We start from the raw sequence: 18,731 nt of genomic DNA on the forward strand, positions 1-18,731 counted from the left end.
AACAACATGCATCGGCTCAAACGGAGCCTGCTGCAAAACTTTAAGAACTAGATTAAGGCTCCAAGGAGTAGCAACCAGACCAGAGCCTGTACAAAAGCTTGAACATCTGGTAAGTCTGCCAGATGTTTGTGCAAAAGGATAGATAATGCAGAAATCTGACCCTTCAGAGTACTGACTCGCAAACCTTTCTCCAGGCCATCCTGAAGAAAAGATAAAAAACGGAAAATCCTCACCCGGCTCCAGGAGAAACCCTTAGATTCGCACCAATAAAGATATTCACGCCATACCTTTTTGTAAATTTGTGAGTAACAGGTTTGTGAGCCTGAAAAATAGTATCAAAGACCGCTTCAGAAAAACCACGTCTAGACAGAACTAGGCGATCAATCTCCAAGTAGTCAGCTTCAGAGAATTCAGGTCTGGATGGAGGAAAGGACCCTAAATTAGAAAGGTCCTTCCTCAGAGGTAACCTCCAAGGAGGTAGAGATGATATCCTTACTAGATCCGTAAACCAAGTCCTGTGAGGTCATGCAGGAGCTATTAGGATTACCGATGCTCTCTCCTGATTGATACGAGCAATGACTAGTGGAAAGAGAGTAAACAGAGAAAAACAGATATGTCAGAGAAAACATCCAAGGAACCTCTACAGCATCTATATCAGTTGAACCAAACCTAGGAACCTTCAAAGCTAAGGCCACTCAAAAGCCCTTGAGGACTGGAAAGGACACAGCAATGTCTAGGAACAATCCTGAGACCTCTGTTGCGGATTCTATGTCAGCTAGATACTCTGAGATTTATAGAAGAAAACATAATTTATGCTTACCTGATAAATGTATTTCTCTTGTGGTGTATCCAGTCCACGGATCATCCATTACTTGTGGGATATTCTCATTCCCGACAGGAAGTTGCAAGAGGACACCCACAGCAGAGCTGCCATATCCAGTCATTCGACCGAAAACAAACAGAGAAAGGAGAAACCATAGGGTGCAGTGGTGACTGTAGTTTAAAATTAAAAAATACCTGCCTTAAAATGACAGGGAGGGCCGTGGACTGGATACACCACAAGAGAAATAAATTTATCAGGTAAGCATAAATTATGTTTTCTCTTGTAAGGTGTATCCAGTCCACGGATCATCCATTACTTGTGGGATACCAATACCAAAGCTAAAGTACACGGATGAAGGGAGGGACAAGGCAGGTACTTAAACGGAAGGTACCACTGCCTGTAAAACCTCTCTCCCAAAAATAGCCTCCGAAGAAGCAAAAGTATCAAATTTGTAGAAGCCTCATTTTTAAAGGCCTATGTGGAAGCCACAGCTCTAGTAGAATGAGCTGTAATCCTTTCTGGAGGCTTCTGGCCAGCAGTCTCATAAGCTAAGTGGATTATGCTTTTTAGCCAAAAAGAAAGAGAGGTTGCCGAAGCCTTTTGACCTCTCCTCTGTCCAGAGTAGACAACAAACAAAGCAGATGTTTGACGAAAATCTTTAGTAGCTTGTAAGTAAAACTTTAAAGCACGAACCACGTCCAGATTGTGTAATAGACGTTCCTTCTTTGAAGAAGGATTAGGACACAAAGACGGAACAACAATCTCTTGATTGATATTCTTATTAGATACCACCTTAGGTAAAAACCCAGGTTTGGTACGCAGAACTACCTTATCTGCATGGAAGATCAGATAAGGAGAATCACATTGTAAGGCAGATAACTCGGAAACTCTACGAGCCGAGGAAATAGCTACCAAGATAAAAGTTTGATACCTATGGAATGAAAAACTTTAAGAACCAAATTTAAACTCCATGGTGGAGCAACAGGTTTAAACACAGGCTTGATTCTATTTAAAGCCTGACAAAATGCCTGAACGTCTGGGACATCCGCCAGACGTTTGTGCAAAAGAATAGATAGCACAGAAATCTGTCCCTTTAACGAACTAGCTGACAATCCTTTCTCCAATCCTTCTTGGAGAAAAGATAATATCCTGGGAATCCTGACTTTACTCCATGAGTAGCCCTTGGATTCACACTAATAAAGATATTTCCGCCATATCTTATGATAGATTTTCCTGGTGACAGGCTTTCGTGCCTGAATTAAGGTATCAATGACTGACTCGGAGAAACCACGCTTTGATAAAATCAAGCGTTCAATCTCCAGGCAGTCAGCCTCAGAGAAATTAGATTTGGATGGTCGAAAGGACCTTGAAGTAGAAGGTCCTGTCTCAGCGGCAGAGTCCATGGTGGAAAGGATGACATGTCCACCAGATCTGCATACCAAGTCCTGCGTGGCCACGCAGGCGCTATCAAGATCACTGATGCTCTCTCCTGCTTGATTTTGGCAATCAGACGAGGGAGCAGAGGAAACGGTGGAAACACATAAGCCAGGTTGAAGGACCAAGGCGCTGCTAGAGCATCTATCAGCGTTGCCTTGGGGTCCCTGGACCTGGATCCGTAACAAGGAAGCTTGGCGTTCTGGCGAGACGCCATGAGATCCAGTTCTGGTTTGCCCCAACGATGAACCAATTGAGCAAACCCCTCCGGATGGAGATCCCACTCCCCCGGATGAAAAGTCCGACGACTTAGAAAATCCGCCTCCCAGTTCTCTACACCTGGGATATGGATAGCTGATAGGTGGCAAGAGTGAATCTCTGCCCAGCGAATTATCTTTGAGACTTCTAACATCACTAGGGAACTCCTTGTACCCCCTTGATGGTTGATGTAAGCCACAGTCGTGATGTTGTCCGACTGAAATCTGATGAACCTCATTGTCGCTAAATGAGGCCAAGCCTAAAGAGCATTGAATATCGCTCTTAGTTCCAGAATGTTTATTGGAAGGAGTGATCCTCCTGAGTCCACGATCCCTGAGAGTTCCAGACTGCACCCCAACCTAGAAGGCTGGCATTTATTGTTACAATTGTCCAATCTGGCCTGCGAAAGGTCATACCTTTGGACAGATGGACCCGAGATAGCCACCAGAGAAGAGAATCCCTGATCTCTTGATCCAGATTTAGTAGAGGGGACAAATCTGTGTAATCCCCATTCCACTGACTGAGCATGCAGAGTTGCAGCGGTCTGAGATGTAGGCGTGCAAACGGCACTATGTCCATTGCCGCTACCATTAAGCCGATTACTTCCATGCACTGAGCCACCGAAGGGCGAGGGATGGAATAAAGAACACGGCAGGAATTTAGAAGTTTTGATAACCTGGACTCCGTCAGGTAAATTTTCATTTCTACAGAATCTATCAGAGTCCCTAGGAAGGAAACTCTTGTAAGGGGGGATAGAGAACTCTTCCTCGTTCACCTTCCACCCATGCGACCTCAAATGCCAACACTATGTCCGTATGAGACTTGGCAATTTGGAAGTTTGACGCCTGAATTAGGATGTCGTCTAAATAAGGGGCCACTGCTATGCCCCGCGGCCTTAGGACCGCCAAAAGCGACCCCAGAACCTTCGTAAAAATTCTTGGGGCTGTAGCTAGCCCAAAGGGAAGAGCTACAAACTGGTAATGCCTGTCTAGGAAGGCAAACCTGAGAAACCGATGATGATCTTTGTGAATCGGAATGTGAAGATAAGCATCCTTTAAATCCACTGTAGTCATGTATTGACCCTCCTGTATCATAGGTAGGATGGTACGAATAGTCTCCATCTTGAATGATGGAACTCTGAGGAATTTGTTTAAGATCTTTAGATCCAAAATTGGACTGAAGGTTCCCTCTTTTTTGGGAACTACAAACAGATTTGAGTAAAATCCCTGTCCCTGTTCCTCCTTTGGAACTAGATGGATCACTCCCATAACTAGGAGGTCTTGTACACAGTGTAAGAATGCCTCTCTCTTTATCTGGTTTGCAGATAATTGTGAAAGGTGAAATCTCCCTTTTGGGCGGGAAGCCTTGAAGTCAAGAAGATATCCCTGGGATATAATTTCCAACGCCCAGGGATCCTGAACATCTCTTGCCCACGCCTGGGCGAAGAGCGAAAGTCTGCCCCCTACTAGATCCATTATCGGATAGGGGGCCGTTCCTTCATGCTGTCTTAGAGGCAGCAGCAGGCTTTTTGGCCTGCTTACCCTTGTTCCAGGTCTGGTTAGGTCTCCAGACCGTCTTGGACTGAGCAAAAGTTCTTTCTTGTTTTGCATTAGAGGAAGTTGATGCCGCACTTGCCTTGAAGTTTCGAAAGGCACGAAAATTAGACTGTTTGGCCCTTGATTTGGACCTATCCTGAGGAAGGGCATGACCCTTTTCCTCTAGTGATATCAGCAATAATCTCCTTAAAACCAGGCCCAAATAGGGTCTGCCCCTTGAAGGGAATGTTAAGCAGCTTAGACTTTGAAGTAACGTCAGCTGACCATGATTTAAGCCATAGCGCTCTGCGCGCCTGGATAGCAAAACCAGAATTCTTAGCCGTTAGTTTAAACAAATGAACAATGGCATCAGAAACAAAAGAATTGGCTAGCTTAAGTGCTCTAAGCTTGTCAAGTATGTCATCCAATGGAGTCGCTACCTGTAGAGCCTCTTCCAGAGACTCAAACCAGAACGCCGCAGCAGCAGTGACAGGAGCAATGCATGCAAGGGGCTGTAGGATAAAACCTTGTTGAATAAACATTTTCTTAAGGTAACCCTCTAACTTTTTATCCATTGGATCTAAGAAAGCACAACTGTCCTTGACAGGGATAGTAGTACGCTTTGCTAGAGTAGAAACTGCTCCCTCCACCTTAGGAACTGTTTGCCATAAGTCCCGTGTGGTGGCGTCTATTGGAAACATTTTTTCTAAAAATAGGAGGGGGAGAGAACGGCACACCTGGTCTATCCCATTCCTTAGTAATAATTTCTGTAAACCTTTTAGGTATTGGAAAAACATCTGTACACACCGGCACTGCATAGTATTTATCCAGTCTACACAATTTCCGCTGACAGTGTATTATCCATGACTGCCGCCATGTCTTGTAAAGTAAACGCTATGGGCGTCCTAGATGTACTTGGCGCCATTTGAGCGTGAATCCCTTGAGCGGGAGTCAAAGGATCTGACACATGGGGAGAGTTAGTCGGCATAACTTCCCCCTCGTCAGATTCCTCTGGTGATAAATTTTTTAAAGACAGAATATGATCTTTATTGCTTAAAGTGAAATCAGTACATTTGGTACACATTCTAAGAGGGGGTTCCACCATGGCTTTTAAACATAATAAACAAGGAGTTTCCTCTATGTCAGACATGTTTATACAGACTAGCAATGAGACTAGCAAGCTTGGAAAACACTTTAAATCAAGTTAACAAGCAAATATAATAAACGGTACTGTGCCTTTAAGAGAAACAAATTTTGTCAGAATTTGAAAAACAGTGAAAAAAGGCAGTAAATCAAACGAAATTTTTACAGTGTGTATAATAGGCTAACAGAGCATTGCACCCACTTGCAAATGGATGATTAACCCCTTAGTTCAAAAACTGTATCAAAAAAACGATCTAGACATTTTTAAACAGTCACACCAAACTGCCACAGCCTTGCTGTGGGCCTTAACACAGTGGAAAGCCTCAGGAAACTGTTTCTAGGCAAATTTAAGCCAGCCATGTGGAAAAAACTAGGCCCCAATAAAGTTTTATCACCAAAGTATATATAAAAACGTTTAAACATGCCAGCAAACGCTTTATATTGCAAATATTAAAGAGTATTACCTCAGAAAATAAGCATGATACCAGTCGCTATTAAATCACTGTATTCAGGCTTACCTTACATAAATTTGGCAACAGCAGCATTTTCTAGCATTCACATCTTCTAGAAAAATCTTAACTGCACATACCTCATAGCAGGATAACCTGCACGCCATTCCCCCGCTGAAGTTATCTCTCTCTTCAGTCATGTGTGAGAACAGCAATGGATCTTAGTTACAACCTGCTAAGATCATAGAAATCACAGGCAGATTCTTCTATTTTTCTGCCTGGAACAAAATAGTACAACTCCGGTACCATTTAAAAATAATAAACTTTTGATTGAAGTAAAATAACAGCTACATTTCACCACTTCTCTCTTACTACCTCCATGTTTGTTGAGAGTTGCAAGAGAATGACTGGATATGGCAGTTAGGGGAGGAGCTATATAGACAGCTCTGCTGTGGGTGTCCTCTTGCAACTTCCTGTTGGGAATGAGAATATCCCACAAGTAATGGATGATCCGTGGACTGGATACACCTTACAAGAGAAATATACATGAAAACCATACATATGTATATAAACTAGTCGCCTAAATATGAAAGAAAGTATCATATTAAATGGCTATACCAAAAAATATAGAAAAATACATGTTGGAAAAAGTCCCAATACATAAAAATAAAAGGAATAATACATATGATACGAACATATGAAAAAGACCCCTTCATAGAGAGATTAATACATTAATTCTCTGTTTCAGAAAGGGAAAGCACAATATAAAATTAATTTTAGGGCACTAGGTAGTCAAAAACCTTTTGTGGCAACAATTCATGCTACCAACAACGTGATAGTCTCCTGTATGAAGAGACTCCTATGCATATGAACACACATAAAATAAATATAAATTAAAATGTGACAGATCAAATACATAAAAACTGCCACAAGATGGCAGTAACGGGCTTATAGTGTCGTAAAAATACTGACAAAAAAAGGCTCCCATGTGCTAATAGACTTAAATAACTTATATACACATAAAAGACTGTTAAGTCTCTGCGAACAAAACAGCTTAAACCACCATATAAAGCGATCCTACTTAAATAAAGCATGAAAAATCACCCACAGGGGAAAAGATAAAATTGCCTTAAATAAAGTCTCCACACTAAGAGACTTAGTATAAGAATGTGGGAAAGCGCTTCTGAACCTCACGCAGAGAAAACAGATATGGTGCTAAAAGGGTTTAAACAGGCACACACAGCCGACTGTCGGGAGGAAAAAGATGGGGTCTACATGTTGCTCGTACTGAGCATAAAGCGCAACTCCTCCCATGGAAAGGCGAGTGATATATAAACATCTCACATATGTTAAAACGCTAATAAACTCCCAAATTAACTTTAGAGATATATCATTTAGACAGTATTGATAGCGCACGGGCTGTGGCTATGCTGCAGCACTGTCATTCCGCTGACTCGCAAATTCTGACGGGAAGGAAAAAGATAGTGCCGTCATAAATATAAGTGTGCATAAGCAAGCAACTTCTCCTTAAAAAGCACTGCTGCTATATGTAAGCAGAGAAAAAGTACATAAGTATTCAATGAAATACCAAACTCTCAGCGCTGCACTGCAGAAAGCAGGATGATACCCAGATGCACTGAGCGAAATCCCTCTGAGGTGGATGGCGCCAACAAGGGGTTGCAATAATGTTAGAAAGAAACAAAGACAGCCTCGCCGCTTTCTATCTGCTAATACCCACCATTACTCTTACTCAAGAGATTGACGTGGACACAGCTAGACCCCAAATCCTTGCTTGCAGGGAAAAGTACCCATACAAGGATTAAATATCTTCAGACACCAACTTTGCACATCCTCCATTGACAGAGACAAAGAGAATGACTGGGGGTTATGGGTAAGGGAAGTTACAATTAACAGCTTTGCAGGGGTGCTCTTTGCCTCCTCCTGCTGGCCAGGAGTTTAATATCCCACTAGTAATTGGAATGACGTTGTGAACGCTCCATGTCATAGGAAAGAAATCAGGGCTAGGCTTCTGTCTGGTGTAGGCACTTCCAATTGAAAACACATTTTCCTTGTTATATTGCAGGAAAAAAAACATACAAAAAAAAACACCTAAATGAATTCCCTATAGAATGTTCAATTTGGTGTTTTAGGTCCCTTTAAATAAACAGTTAACAACCTGTTTTGTGTTGCTACAGAAAAAACATAAATCAGCCAAGTCTAAACATTAAAATTAATTTAACATAATGTTTGCTACAATTGTTTTTCGATAGCCAAAATCCAATTATCATTTGCCTCATTGGGAGGAAACAATCTGGGCTTGAGTCAAAAGCCAACAAGGCTAGCCCCAGTTAAAATGTTAGTATAGAGAGTGCATTGCTTTCCAGTACTTATCTTTCCCTAATTGGCATTAACAGGTATGTCAAGGGTTAGTCTTGAGAAGTCTGCAATGTGCTTTCTGTTCTGAGAGTTAGAAAAGCCATGATTTTAAGAGCAAAATTACATGAAAAGGGGACAAAATAAATAAGAGTATATTGCAGTTCTAAACTAAATATTTTATATTAAAATTTCAAAGGTGCTTAATGTCCCATTAAGCTACTTCCTAAATCATTGCTTTTAGAACAGTTGCAAATACACCTTAAAGAAAATTATTTTTTTTCTTATGCAGAGAACTATAAAAATGAACACATGTAGATCAGGGCTGGCAAAGCAGTGGCACAAACAAACTTGTTGGCACACTACATCAGGGCTAGTATCGTATTGCTTCGGTTTCATAGTCTGCAAATGTAGTGCTTAAAACATATTTCCTATGAACCCATGCTCTATATCAGTAATAAACATTTATTTACATAATATGGGTTTTAAAAAAAAGCTTATTTTATGGTAGTGTTCCTTTAAATAAATAAAAAAAAAATGGAGGTACCATGTGCACTCATTTAGAAGACTCTTCAGAAGATCAATACTAAATTTCCCACCCCTGTTCTAATACTCATTTCATCTCTTTCTGACTAAACCAGATACTGAATTATTTTATTACGGAAGGTTCCCTATGGAAACATAAATTATGCTTACGAGATAATTTCCTTTCCTTCTCTATGAGGAGAGTCCACGGCTTCATTCCTTACTTGTTGGAAATACAGAACCTGGCCACCAGGAGGAGGCAAAGACACCCCAGCCAAAGGCTTAAATACCTCCCTCACTTCCCTCATATCCCAGTCATTCTGCCAAGAGAACAAGGAACAGTAGGAGTAATATCAGGGTATAAAAGGTGCCAGGAGAATAAACAAAAATTTTGGTCCGCACAACGGAGAACACAGCGTGGGCCGTGGACTCTCCTCATACAGAAGGAAAGAAAATTATCTGGTAAGCATAATTTATGTTTTCCTTCTTAATATGAGGAGAGTCCGCTGCTTCATTTCTTGTGAGAAACATATACCCAAGCTCTAGAGGACACTGAATGAAAACGGGAGGGTAAAGAGAGGCGGACCCTATTCTGAGGGCACCACAGCCTGCAAAACTTTTCTCCCAAAAGCTGCTTCAGCCGAAGCAAACACGTCAAATTTGTAAAATTTTGAAAAAGTATGTAAGGAGGACCAGGTAGCCGCCCTACAAATCGGCTCCATAGAGGCCTCATTCTTAAAGGCCCACAAGGAAGCCACAGCTCTAGTTGAATGAGCTTTAATCCTCTGAGGAGGCTTATGTCCTGCTGTCTCATATGCTAAGCGAATAAGACTCCTCAACCAAAAAGATAAGGAAGTGGAAGAGGCCTTCTGCCCTCTACGCTTCCCAGAATAGACAACAAACAAAGAAGAAGTCAGTCTAAATTCCTTTGTAGCTTAAAGATAGAACTTCAAAGCCCAAACCACATCCAAATTATGAAGTAACTGTTCCTTCGAAGAGGAAGGATTAGGAAACAAGGAAGGAACCACAATCTCCTGATTGATGTTGCGATCAGAAACAACCTTAGGGAGAAAACCTAACCCAGTATGAAGAACAGACTTATCAGCATGAAAAACTATGTAAGTGGGCTTCTTACATTGCAGGGCAGCCATCTCAGAAACTCTGTGCGCCGAAGCAATAGCAAGTAGAAAAAGAACCTTCCAAGACAGTAATTTAATGTCAACCACATGCATAGGCTCAAACGGAGCCCTCTGCAAAACTTTAAGAACTAGATTTAAACTCCAAGGAGGAACAGAAGATCTAAACACAGGCCTGATTCTAGCCAGAGCCTGAACAAAAGACTGAACATCAGGAAGCTCAGTGAGCCTCTTGTGCAATAAAACAGAGCTGAAATGTGTCCCTTTAGGGAACTAGCATGAAGGCCATTCTCTAGACCATCCTGGAGAATAGAAAGAATCCTGGAAACATTGACCTTATGCCAGGGGAATCCACGCTCTTCACACCAGAATAAGTAGGTCCTCTACACCTTATGAGAGATGCGACGATTAACAGGCTTACGAGCTTGAATGAGTGTATCAATTACTCTTTTAGAAAAACCTCTCTTGGCTAAGACTAAGCGTTCAATCTCCACACAGTCAGCCTCAGAGAATCTAGATTTTGATGAACAAAGGGACCCTGTTCCAGCAGATCCCTGCGACAAGGTAACCTCCTCCATGGAGGAGATGAAGACATCCCCACCAGGTCCGCGAACCACGTCTTTCGCGGCCAAGATGGAGCAATTAGAATTGCCGAAGCTTGCTCCTGCTTGATGCGTGCCAGTACCTGAGGGAGAAGTGGTAACGGTGGAAAAAAGTCAACTAGATTGAGCCTCCAAGGCACTACTAATGCATCTATTAGCTCCGTCTGAGGATCCCTGGACCGCGACCCATTTCTGGGTAGCTTGGTTTTGAGCCTGGATGCCATGAGATCTATCTCCGGCGTCCACCATCTGATGCAGATCTCCGCAAACACCTCGGGATGGAGAGACCATTCCCCCGGATGAAAGGATTGTCTGCTGAGGAAATCCGCTTCCCAGTTGTCGGCCTCCGCCCATTCTAGAATGTGAGATACTTCCCTCATTGGTAGGGAGCTTCTCGTTCCCCCCTGATGGTTGGTGTAAGCCACCAAGGTTATGTTGTCGGATTGGAATCTGAAATTGGGACAAACCCAGAAGAGGCCAAGCATTGAAGATCGCTCAAAGTTCTAAAATATTGATCGGGAGGAGAGATTCCTCGAGTCTACAGGTCCTGTGCCTTCCTGGCACCCCCAAACAGCTCCCCATCCTGATAAACTTGCATCCGTAGTCACAATCTCCCAGGATGTTTTCAAAAAGGATGTCCCTTGGGACAGGTGATCTGGACAGAGCCACCAAGAGAGCGATTCTCTCGACCGGTTGTCCAGAGAAATCTGTTGCGACAGATCCGAGTGGTCGCCGTTCCACTGACTCATGCATGCACAGCTGAAGAGGTCTGAGATGGAATCTGGCGAATGGAATGATGTCTATGCTGGACACCATGAACCCAATTACCTCCATACACCGGGCCACAGAGAGCCTTAAGGAGGTCTGTAGGGCAAGACAATTGGAAGTTATTTTGTAACGTCTCTAGTCTGTAAGAAATATACTCATGGATATGGAGTCTATTATTGTACCCAGGAATTCTACCCTGGTACTGGGAATTAGAGAACTCTTTTCGAAGTTTATCTTCCATCCATGAGATCGCTGAAGAAGTAGAAGATCCTTTGACTGGTCCTCTGCCAGCCGACAGGATGGTGCTTGAACCAGGATGTTGTCCAAGTATGACACTACCGCTATACCTCTGGTTCTCGCCACTGCGAGTAGAGCCCCCAGAACCGTCTTAAAGACTCTTGGGGTAGTAGCTAGACCAAATGGAAGTGCAACAAACTGGTCACGAATCTTAGGAACTTGAAGTGTTCCTTGTGGATCGGAACGTGAAGGTAAGCATCTTTCAAGTCTATAGTAGTCATGAACTGTCCCTCCTGCACTAGGGTCAGAATGGACCTTATCTCCATCTTGAACGATGGGACTGACAGGAACTTGTTTAAGCATTTCAGGTCCAGAATCAGGCGAAAAGACTGCTAGAGGTACCGGTACAATTACTCCTAGGGAGGAGAGGTCCCTCACACACCCTAGAAAGGCCTCTCGCTTTTCTGGCCTTGAAGACAGGTTTGACAAGAGGAATCTGCCTCTGGGTGGATGAGTTTTGAAGCCTATCCTGTATCCCTGAGCTAGGACCTCCAGGACCCAAGGGTGTTGCACGTCCCCAAGCCAAGCCTCCAAAAAGAGAGATAGTCTGCCCCCTACACGATCCAGAGATGGATCGGGGGCTGCCCCTTCATGCGACTTTGACTTGGCGGGCTTCTTGTTCTGCTTGGATTTATTCCAAGACTGAGTCGGTTTCCAAGTTCCCTTGGACTGTTCAGGCTTCGTGGAGGGCTCCTGGGACGAAAATTAGAACCTTGTCCCTTAGGTTTGTTCATCTTATCCTGCAGTAAAAAGGCACCTTTGCCTCCAGTGACCGTGGATATGATTGAGTCCAGGCCTGGACCAAAAAAGAATCTTCCCCTTAAATGGAAGAGAAAGAAGTCTAGATTTTTAAGTCATGTCCGCAGACCAGGACTTCAACCAGATTGCCCTACGGGCTAGCACAGAAAAACCTGATGTCTTGGCATTCAGGCGAATAATCTGCATATTTGCACCACAGATAGAAGAATTATCTACCCTTAAGGCCTGAATTATTTTCTGGATCACGTCAAGGGGACCTTCCCTCTCTATCAAATCAGATAAAGAGTCGCACCAATAGGTAGAGGCTCCAGCTACCGCACAACCGCTGCTGCCGGTTGAAACAAATATCCTGCGTGCTGAAACATCTTTCTCAACAGAGTTTCTAACTTTTTATCCATGGGCTCCTTAAACGACGAACTATCCTCCAGTGGGTATAGTAGTGATTTAGCAAGTGTGGAGATAGAGCCATCCACCTTAGGGATGGAACCCAATCACTTGAATTGAGAGTCCGGGACCGGGAACAATTTCTTAAAGGAAGACTAAAGAGAAAAAGAAGAACCAAGTCTCTCCCATTCCTTCTTAATAATATTTGCCATCTTAACAGGAACCGGGAAGGTCTGTGACACTACCCTATCCTCGTAGAACTTATCTAGTTTAGGAATACAAAGGCTCCTCAAGTAATTTTGGTTCTGCAACCTCTAAAGTAGCCAAAACTTTAACAGGAAGCGTAAGTGCTCGATCCTAAATCTAACTAAAGTCTGGTTCCTCCGCAACAGGAGGCCTAGAGGCAGCAGATTCCATCCCAGAAAGAGCATCCTCTGAAGTATCAGAGGAGTCCTCATCAGTAGATAATCTTGAATCAGATAAATCCAACAAGCTAGTAGATGACTCCTGGGAAGAATAGCAATATTTGACCTTTCGATTGCGCTAAGTAGGGCGAGCTAAAGCACTGAAGGCTGCAGACACTGCCGTTTGTAGCTGTTCAGTAAAGTCTGGAGGTAAAATGGCCCCTCCAGAAGGAAGATTAGCAGTGAAATGGGAAGCAGCATGTGTAATAGAAGATGACTGCAGGGAACGCACCTCACGGGACGGAGACTCCTCAGAGGTGGATGGCTCAGTGGTACTAAATATCTTGGTTTTCTCAGATATAATTACTTTATCAAGGCATGTGTAACATAATTTAGCCGGCGAATATACCGTAGCCTCCTCACAATATAGACAGGTATTAGACTTTGATACGTTAGAGGGTACTCCCTCTTTACCGAAGTCCTCCATAGCTTGCGCTTGTCAGATGGACTATAGAAAAGATAAATGGCACTTTTATACCCCCAATGGCTGGGGCACTCACCACATCCAATGATTTCGGCCCCACGGGGAAACCGCTTTGTCTCCTGTAAACCGCACGGTCAGGAAAGAGGAAATCAGTGTTGCCACACCCGGTCACGAGGTGCGCAATGCATTACCGCCCCTGCTACTGGAAAAAGTGTGCCAAACCTAACAGGTTGTGCAGCTATCCAAAGCTAAAGTAAAACCTGAATGTTCCAACATCTGCCTGAGCCTCATCTCACACATGTCGCAGCCTAAAACATAATAAAGTAAATTATGCGATATATCCCCCCCCTCCCCCGTTTAATAATACCCTTCCGGAGATATTAACCTTTGATTCCATACAGATAAAAGGAGTCACACTGTGACCCTATCTTCTTGCAATATCATACGAGTATAAAAATGAAACAATTTGACCGGAATCTCTGACGTGACACAAAGCCTCTCAAGTTTGACAGTCTTGTAGCATCGCTCCTGACATGGACTTGAGTGATAGAAGCAGGCAGTGAAACTCGTCAACACTAATTGCTTAGGAGTTGTTAATACGAGTCTGGATGGGTTCGCAGAAAGACTCTCCCTGCATCTCCAGAGCCTAACATTTGTCCACTGAGAGGCTGACAAGACTACTTAAAACTCCAGTCCCATTCCGAAGGGTACTACCCTCCATAAGGAACTATTCCGTATCTTCTGACACTTCTCTGCCAACCTCCTGTGACGAAAGGCAAATAATGACTGGGATATGAGGGAAGTGGGGGAGGTATTTAAGCCTTTGGCTGGGGTTCTGTATTTCCAACAAGGAATGAAGCCGTGGACTCTCCTCATATTAAGAAGGAAACTTTTATAAGACAACCATAAGTTTTGTATTTCATTGGGCATTTCATTATTTTTTTCTTGCACTAAAAAAAACAAAAACTTGCAATGTAAAAGTTAAGAAGTGTGCTCAAGTCACAGCACATGCTAAAATGATATGAGCTGTACTGGTATATACCCAAATGAAGATCTTCAGTTTACACTTATCAAAGTCTTTCATCTTTACAATTAGTTTAGTCCACTATGAACAAAATAATTTGTTGCATGTAAACATGACTTAAGTACTATATATATATATAAAATAATTAAACTGTGATCTCTTGAAAAAAGATAACAAAATATTTGCTTAAAAATTAAGCTTTTTCTCTTTTTTTTCTTCAGTTTTTAAAGAAAACTGAACAGCCCTTTGGGTGTTCATATCCTGAGCTCATTTTTTATTTAGGATAATTCAACAAATAGGGGCTTAATCCAAAACAAGAATCAGCAGTGATGTTAATGCTTTAACTCGTGACCGCTGACAAAATTGTATATCAGAAATTGACTGGTGCCAAAATAATGTGTTGCAAATAGCTTGCCATCTGGTGTGGGGTCCGAGAATGCTATTTCACCTTTATCCAGGCAGGAACCGTATATGAAATGATTTCTGTTGAAAGGAAAAATAAAGAATTAACATTAATACTCAGGCACCTTTCTGCTAAAATCTCCTTGCAGCATTCAAAATCTGTAAAATTTACTTTATTGGGTCTGCGTGTAAGCCGGATATTTTACTTGTTTTGTACGAATAATAATAATAATATATACAGTTCGTCTGCAGTGAAACTGGATATAAGTGAATTCACTGTTTACTAACCTGTTTCACAAACTTACAATGCAGTTGACGTGCATGTCCTGCTGATTTTCTCAGACATGGGGCCGTGCCTTAGTTTCTCCCAACTGAATGTGTAATAGTGTGTTATAGTTGCACTCACACTGAATGTCCTCAGTTGCCAGGGGTGCGATGTTCAAATTAATACAAAGTCCATATATATCACTAACTGGTATGTGGTCATCTGTGCAAAAACTTATTATTGTAACGTTTCTGGACACAAAGAATCCTTTCTTCAGACAAGCAAACAATGTACAACACTTAAATAGCCCTCATAAAACATCCCATCATCATTGGCCTAATCAAAATGGGTCATGTGCAAACTATCCAAGAGTTGTGTGCACAAGAGAACTGTAGTGTATTCTGTGTATTACTGAAAACATCTATTTGATATCACGATTCACGATAATGTTTTCAGTAATACACAGAATACACTACAGTTCTCTTTTGCACACAACATTTGGATAGTTTGCAAACGACCCATTTTGATTAGGCACATTTTGATAGTTTGCAAACGACCCATTTTGATTAGGCCAATGGTGATGGGATGGTTTATGAGGGCTATTTAAGTGTTGTACATTGTTTGCTTGTCTGAAGAAAGGATTGTGTCCAGAAACTTTACAATAATACAAGTTTTTGCACAGATGACAACATACCAGTGAGTGCTTTATATGGACTTTGTATTAATTTGAACATCGCACCCCTGGCAGCAAGACATGCACGTCATCTGCATTGTGAAGTTTGTGGAACAGGTTAGTAAACAGTGAATTCACTTTTATCCAGTGTCACTGCAGACTAACTGTGTAAGTCGGGAGGAAACCTCTGACACTATCTATGGAGGGCAAGTGTGTGTATAACATTTTTATGTGTAGATTTCCACGGCAATGATAGAAACAACTAACTAATCACTTTAAAGAATTTCCGATTCATTTTGCTGAAAATTGTTAATGTTTAAAAAGGAAAGACAAACCCTTTATTACCGATCCCCCTAGTTTTGCATAACCATTAAATTATATAAATAATTACCTATATCTAAGACCCTGCAGACTGCCCCTTATTTCAGAGCTTTTTTACAGTCTTGCATTTTAGGCAGTGACGCACATAAATAAGCACTGTTTGGCTGTAGTGCACAATTGAAAAAGATATCAAATACAATAAGGGCGACCTGCTGGACCTCAGAAACAGGTAAGCTTAGAGGTTATAAAGTACATTAGTACAATAATGTTGGTTATGCAAAGCTGGGAAATGGGTAGTAAATGAATCTGTTTAAACAATGAAAACAAAATCAAACAGACTGGATCTTTAAACAAGTTGCCAGGGGTGCGATGTTCAAATTAATACAAAGTCCATATAAAGCACTCACTGGTATGTGGTCATCTGTGCAAAAACTTGTATTATTGTAAAGTTTCTGGACACAATCCTTTCTTCAGACAAGCAAACAATGTACAACACTTAAATAGCCCTCATAAACCATCCCATCATCATTGGCCTAATCAAAATGGGTCATGTGCAAACTATCCAAGAGTTGTGTGCACAAGAGAACTGTAGTGCATTCTGTGTATTACTGAAAACATCTATTTGATATCACGATTCACGATAATGTTTTCAGTAATACACAGAATACACTACAGTTCTCTTTTGCACACAACATTTGGATAGTTTGCAAACAACCCATTTTGATTAGGCACATGATGGTGGGATGGTATATGAGGGCTATTTAAGTGTGGTTTGTACATTGTTTGCTTGTCTAAAGAAAGGATTGTGTCCAGAAACTTTACAATAATACAAGTTTTTCCACAGATGACCACATACCAGTGAGTGCTTTATATGGACTTTGTATTAATTTGAACATAGCACCCCTTGGAACTGATGACATTCAGTGAGAGTGCAACTATAACAAGCTATTACACATTCAGTTGGGAGAAACTAAGGCACGGCCCCATGTCTGAGAAAATCAGCAAGACATGCACGTCATCTGCATTGTGAAGTTTGTGGAACAGGTTAGTAAACAGTGAATTCACTTTTATCCAGTGTCACTGCAGACTAACTGTGTAAGTCGGGAGGAAACCTCTGACACTATCTATGGAGGGCAAGTGTGTGTATAACATTTTTATGTGTAGATTTCCACGGCAATGATAGAAACAACTTTAACTAATCACTTTAAAGAATTTCAGATTCATTTTGCTGAAAATTGTTAATGTTTAAAAAGGAAAGACAATCCCTTTATTACCTATCCCCCTAGTTTTGCATAACCATTAAATTATATAAATAATTACCTATATCTAAGACCCTGCAGACTGCCCCTTATTTCAGAGCTTTTTTACAGTCTTGCATTTTAGGCAGTGGCACACATAAATAAGCACTGTTTGGCTGTAGTGCACAATTGAAAAAGATATCAAATACAAATACAATAAGGGCGACCCTGCTGGACCTTAGAAACAGGTAAGCTTAGAGGTTATAAAGTACATTAGTACAATAATGTTGGTTATGCAAAGCTGGGAAATGGGTAGTAAATGAATCTGTTTAAACAATGAAAACAAAATCAAACAGACTGGATCTTTAAACAAGTGAATAATGTTACTATGTTTTTTTTTTTTTTTAAATCTTTATTTTACGTATCAGAATAACATAGATATAAATAAGCATACAACTTAAGAGATAGTTCGTGACTGAACATGCAGTCAAAAAACAAAATGCAGTAACACGGAAAAAATGTAACTCCACAAATAGATCTATTCATTATAATCCGATTACCAAAAATTTAAATCATCCTGACATTTTATGGAATATATATTACAAGTAATGGCATTGAAATATCTGACATCCCATCATAATCTGCTAAAACTAGATATTAAATTTACACTTTGAGGAAAAAAAAAAATACTAATAAAAAAATTATATATATATATGTAGCCCTCAGTCTACGCCGGGGTTAGGTTCCAGAAGGAATGGTTGTAAATCGAAACCGTTGTAATTGAAACCCAGTTTATAATGTAAGTCAATGGGAAATGAGGGAGTTGGGTTCCAGGCCCCTCTCAAAATTGTCATAAGTAACACCTAATACATTATTTTTAAAGCTTTAAAATGAAGACTTTAAATGTGAAACAGCATTATTAACCTAATAAAATAGATTGTTTCATCATCAAACTAAGTTTAAGGAACAAAAACATTTGCTAAACCGCACCTAATAAAATTATCACACAAACAGACTGTATCATCATCAATCTAAGTTTAATGAACAAAAACAAAATAATCACACAACAGACTGTATCATCATCAAACTAAGTTTAATGAACAAAAACGTTTTTTTACTTGCATTTTTCTGCAGCTAAGGGAAGTGGCTGCTAGATCTTGTTCTTTAAAAATGGCTCCATTGCTCAGGTCTGGTTATACACTGATTTCAGCCTGCCTGTGTTTAATCACACAACAGACTGTATCATCATCAAACTAAGTTTAATGAACAAAAACATTTTTTTCTTGCCTTTTTCTGCAAACAGTTCTCTGCATTGAGTCTGCAGCTAAGGGAAGTGGCTGCTAGATCTTGTTCCTTTGAAAGCTGATCCATTGATCATGTTTGGCTTGCTTTTCTTTGCATGTGTTTGCTGCAACACAAGCGGACAGCTCCACC

At 41.2% G+C, this 18,731-nt stretch overlaps 1 protein-coding gene across 1 annotated transcript in view; it reads right to left on the bottom strand.

The window, feature by feature from the left end:
• Positions 1-14,643: 14,643 nt before the first annotated feature.
• ESCO1 (establishment of sister chromatid cohesion N-acetyltransferase 1) overlaps positions 14,644-18,731 on the bottom strand; it is a 253,023-nt gene continuing 248,935 nt past the window's right edge. The window contains exon 10 of the mRNA XM_053714970.1: positions 14,644-14,881. Within this exon, the coding sequence (XP_053570945.1) occupies positions 14,731-14,881 (151 nt within the window). The 3' untranslated portion in view covers positions 14,644-14,730. The remainder of the gene's footprint in view (positions 14,882-18,731) is intronic.

Source organism: Bombina bombina, chromosome 5 (assembly GCF_027579735.1).
Source record: "Bombina bombina isolate aBomBom1 chromosome 5, aBomBom1.pri, whole genome shotgun sequence".
Taxonomy (NCBI): Eukaryota; Metazoa; Chordata; class Amphibia; order Anura; family Bombinatoridae; genus Bombina; species Bombina bombina.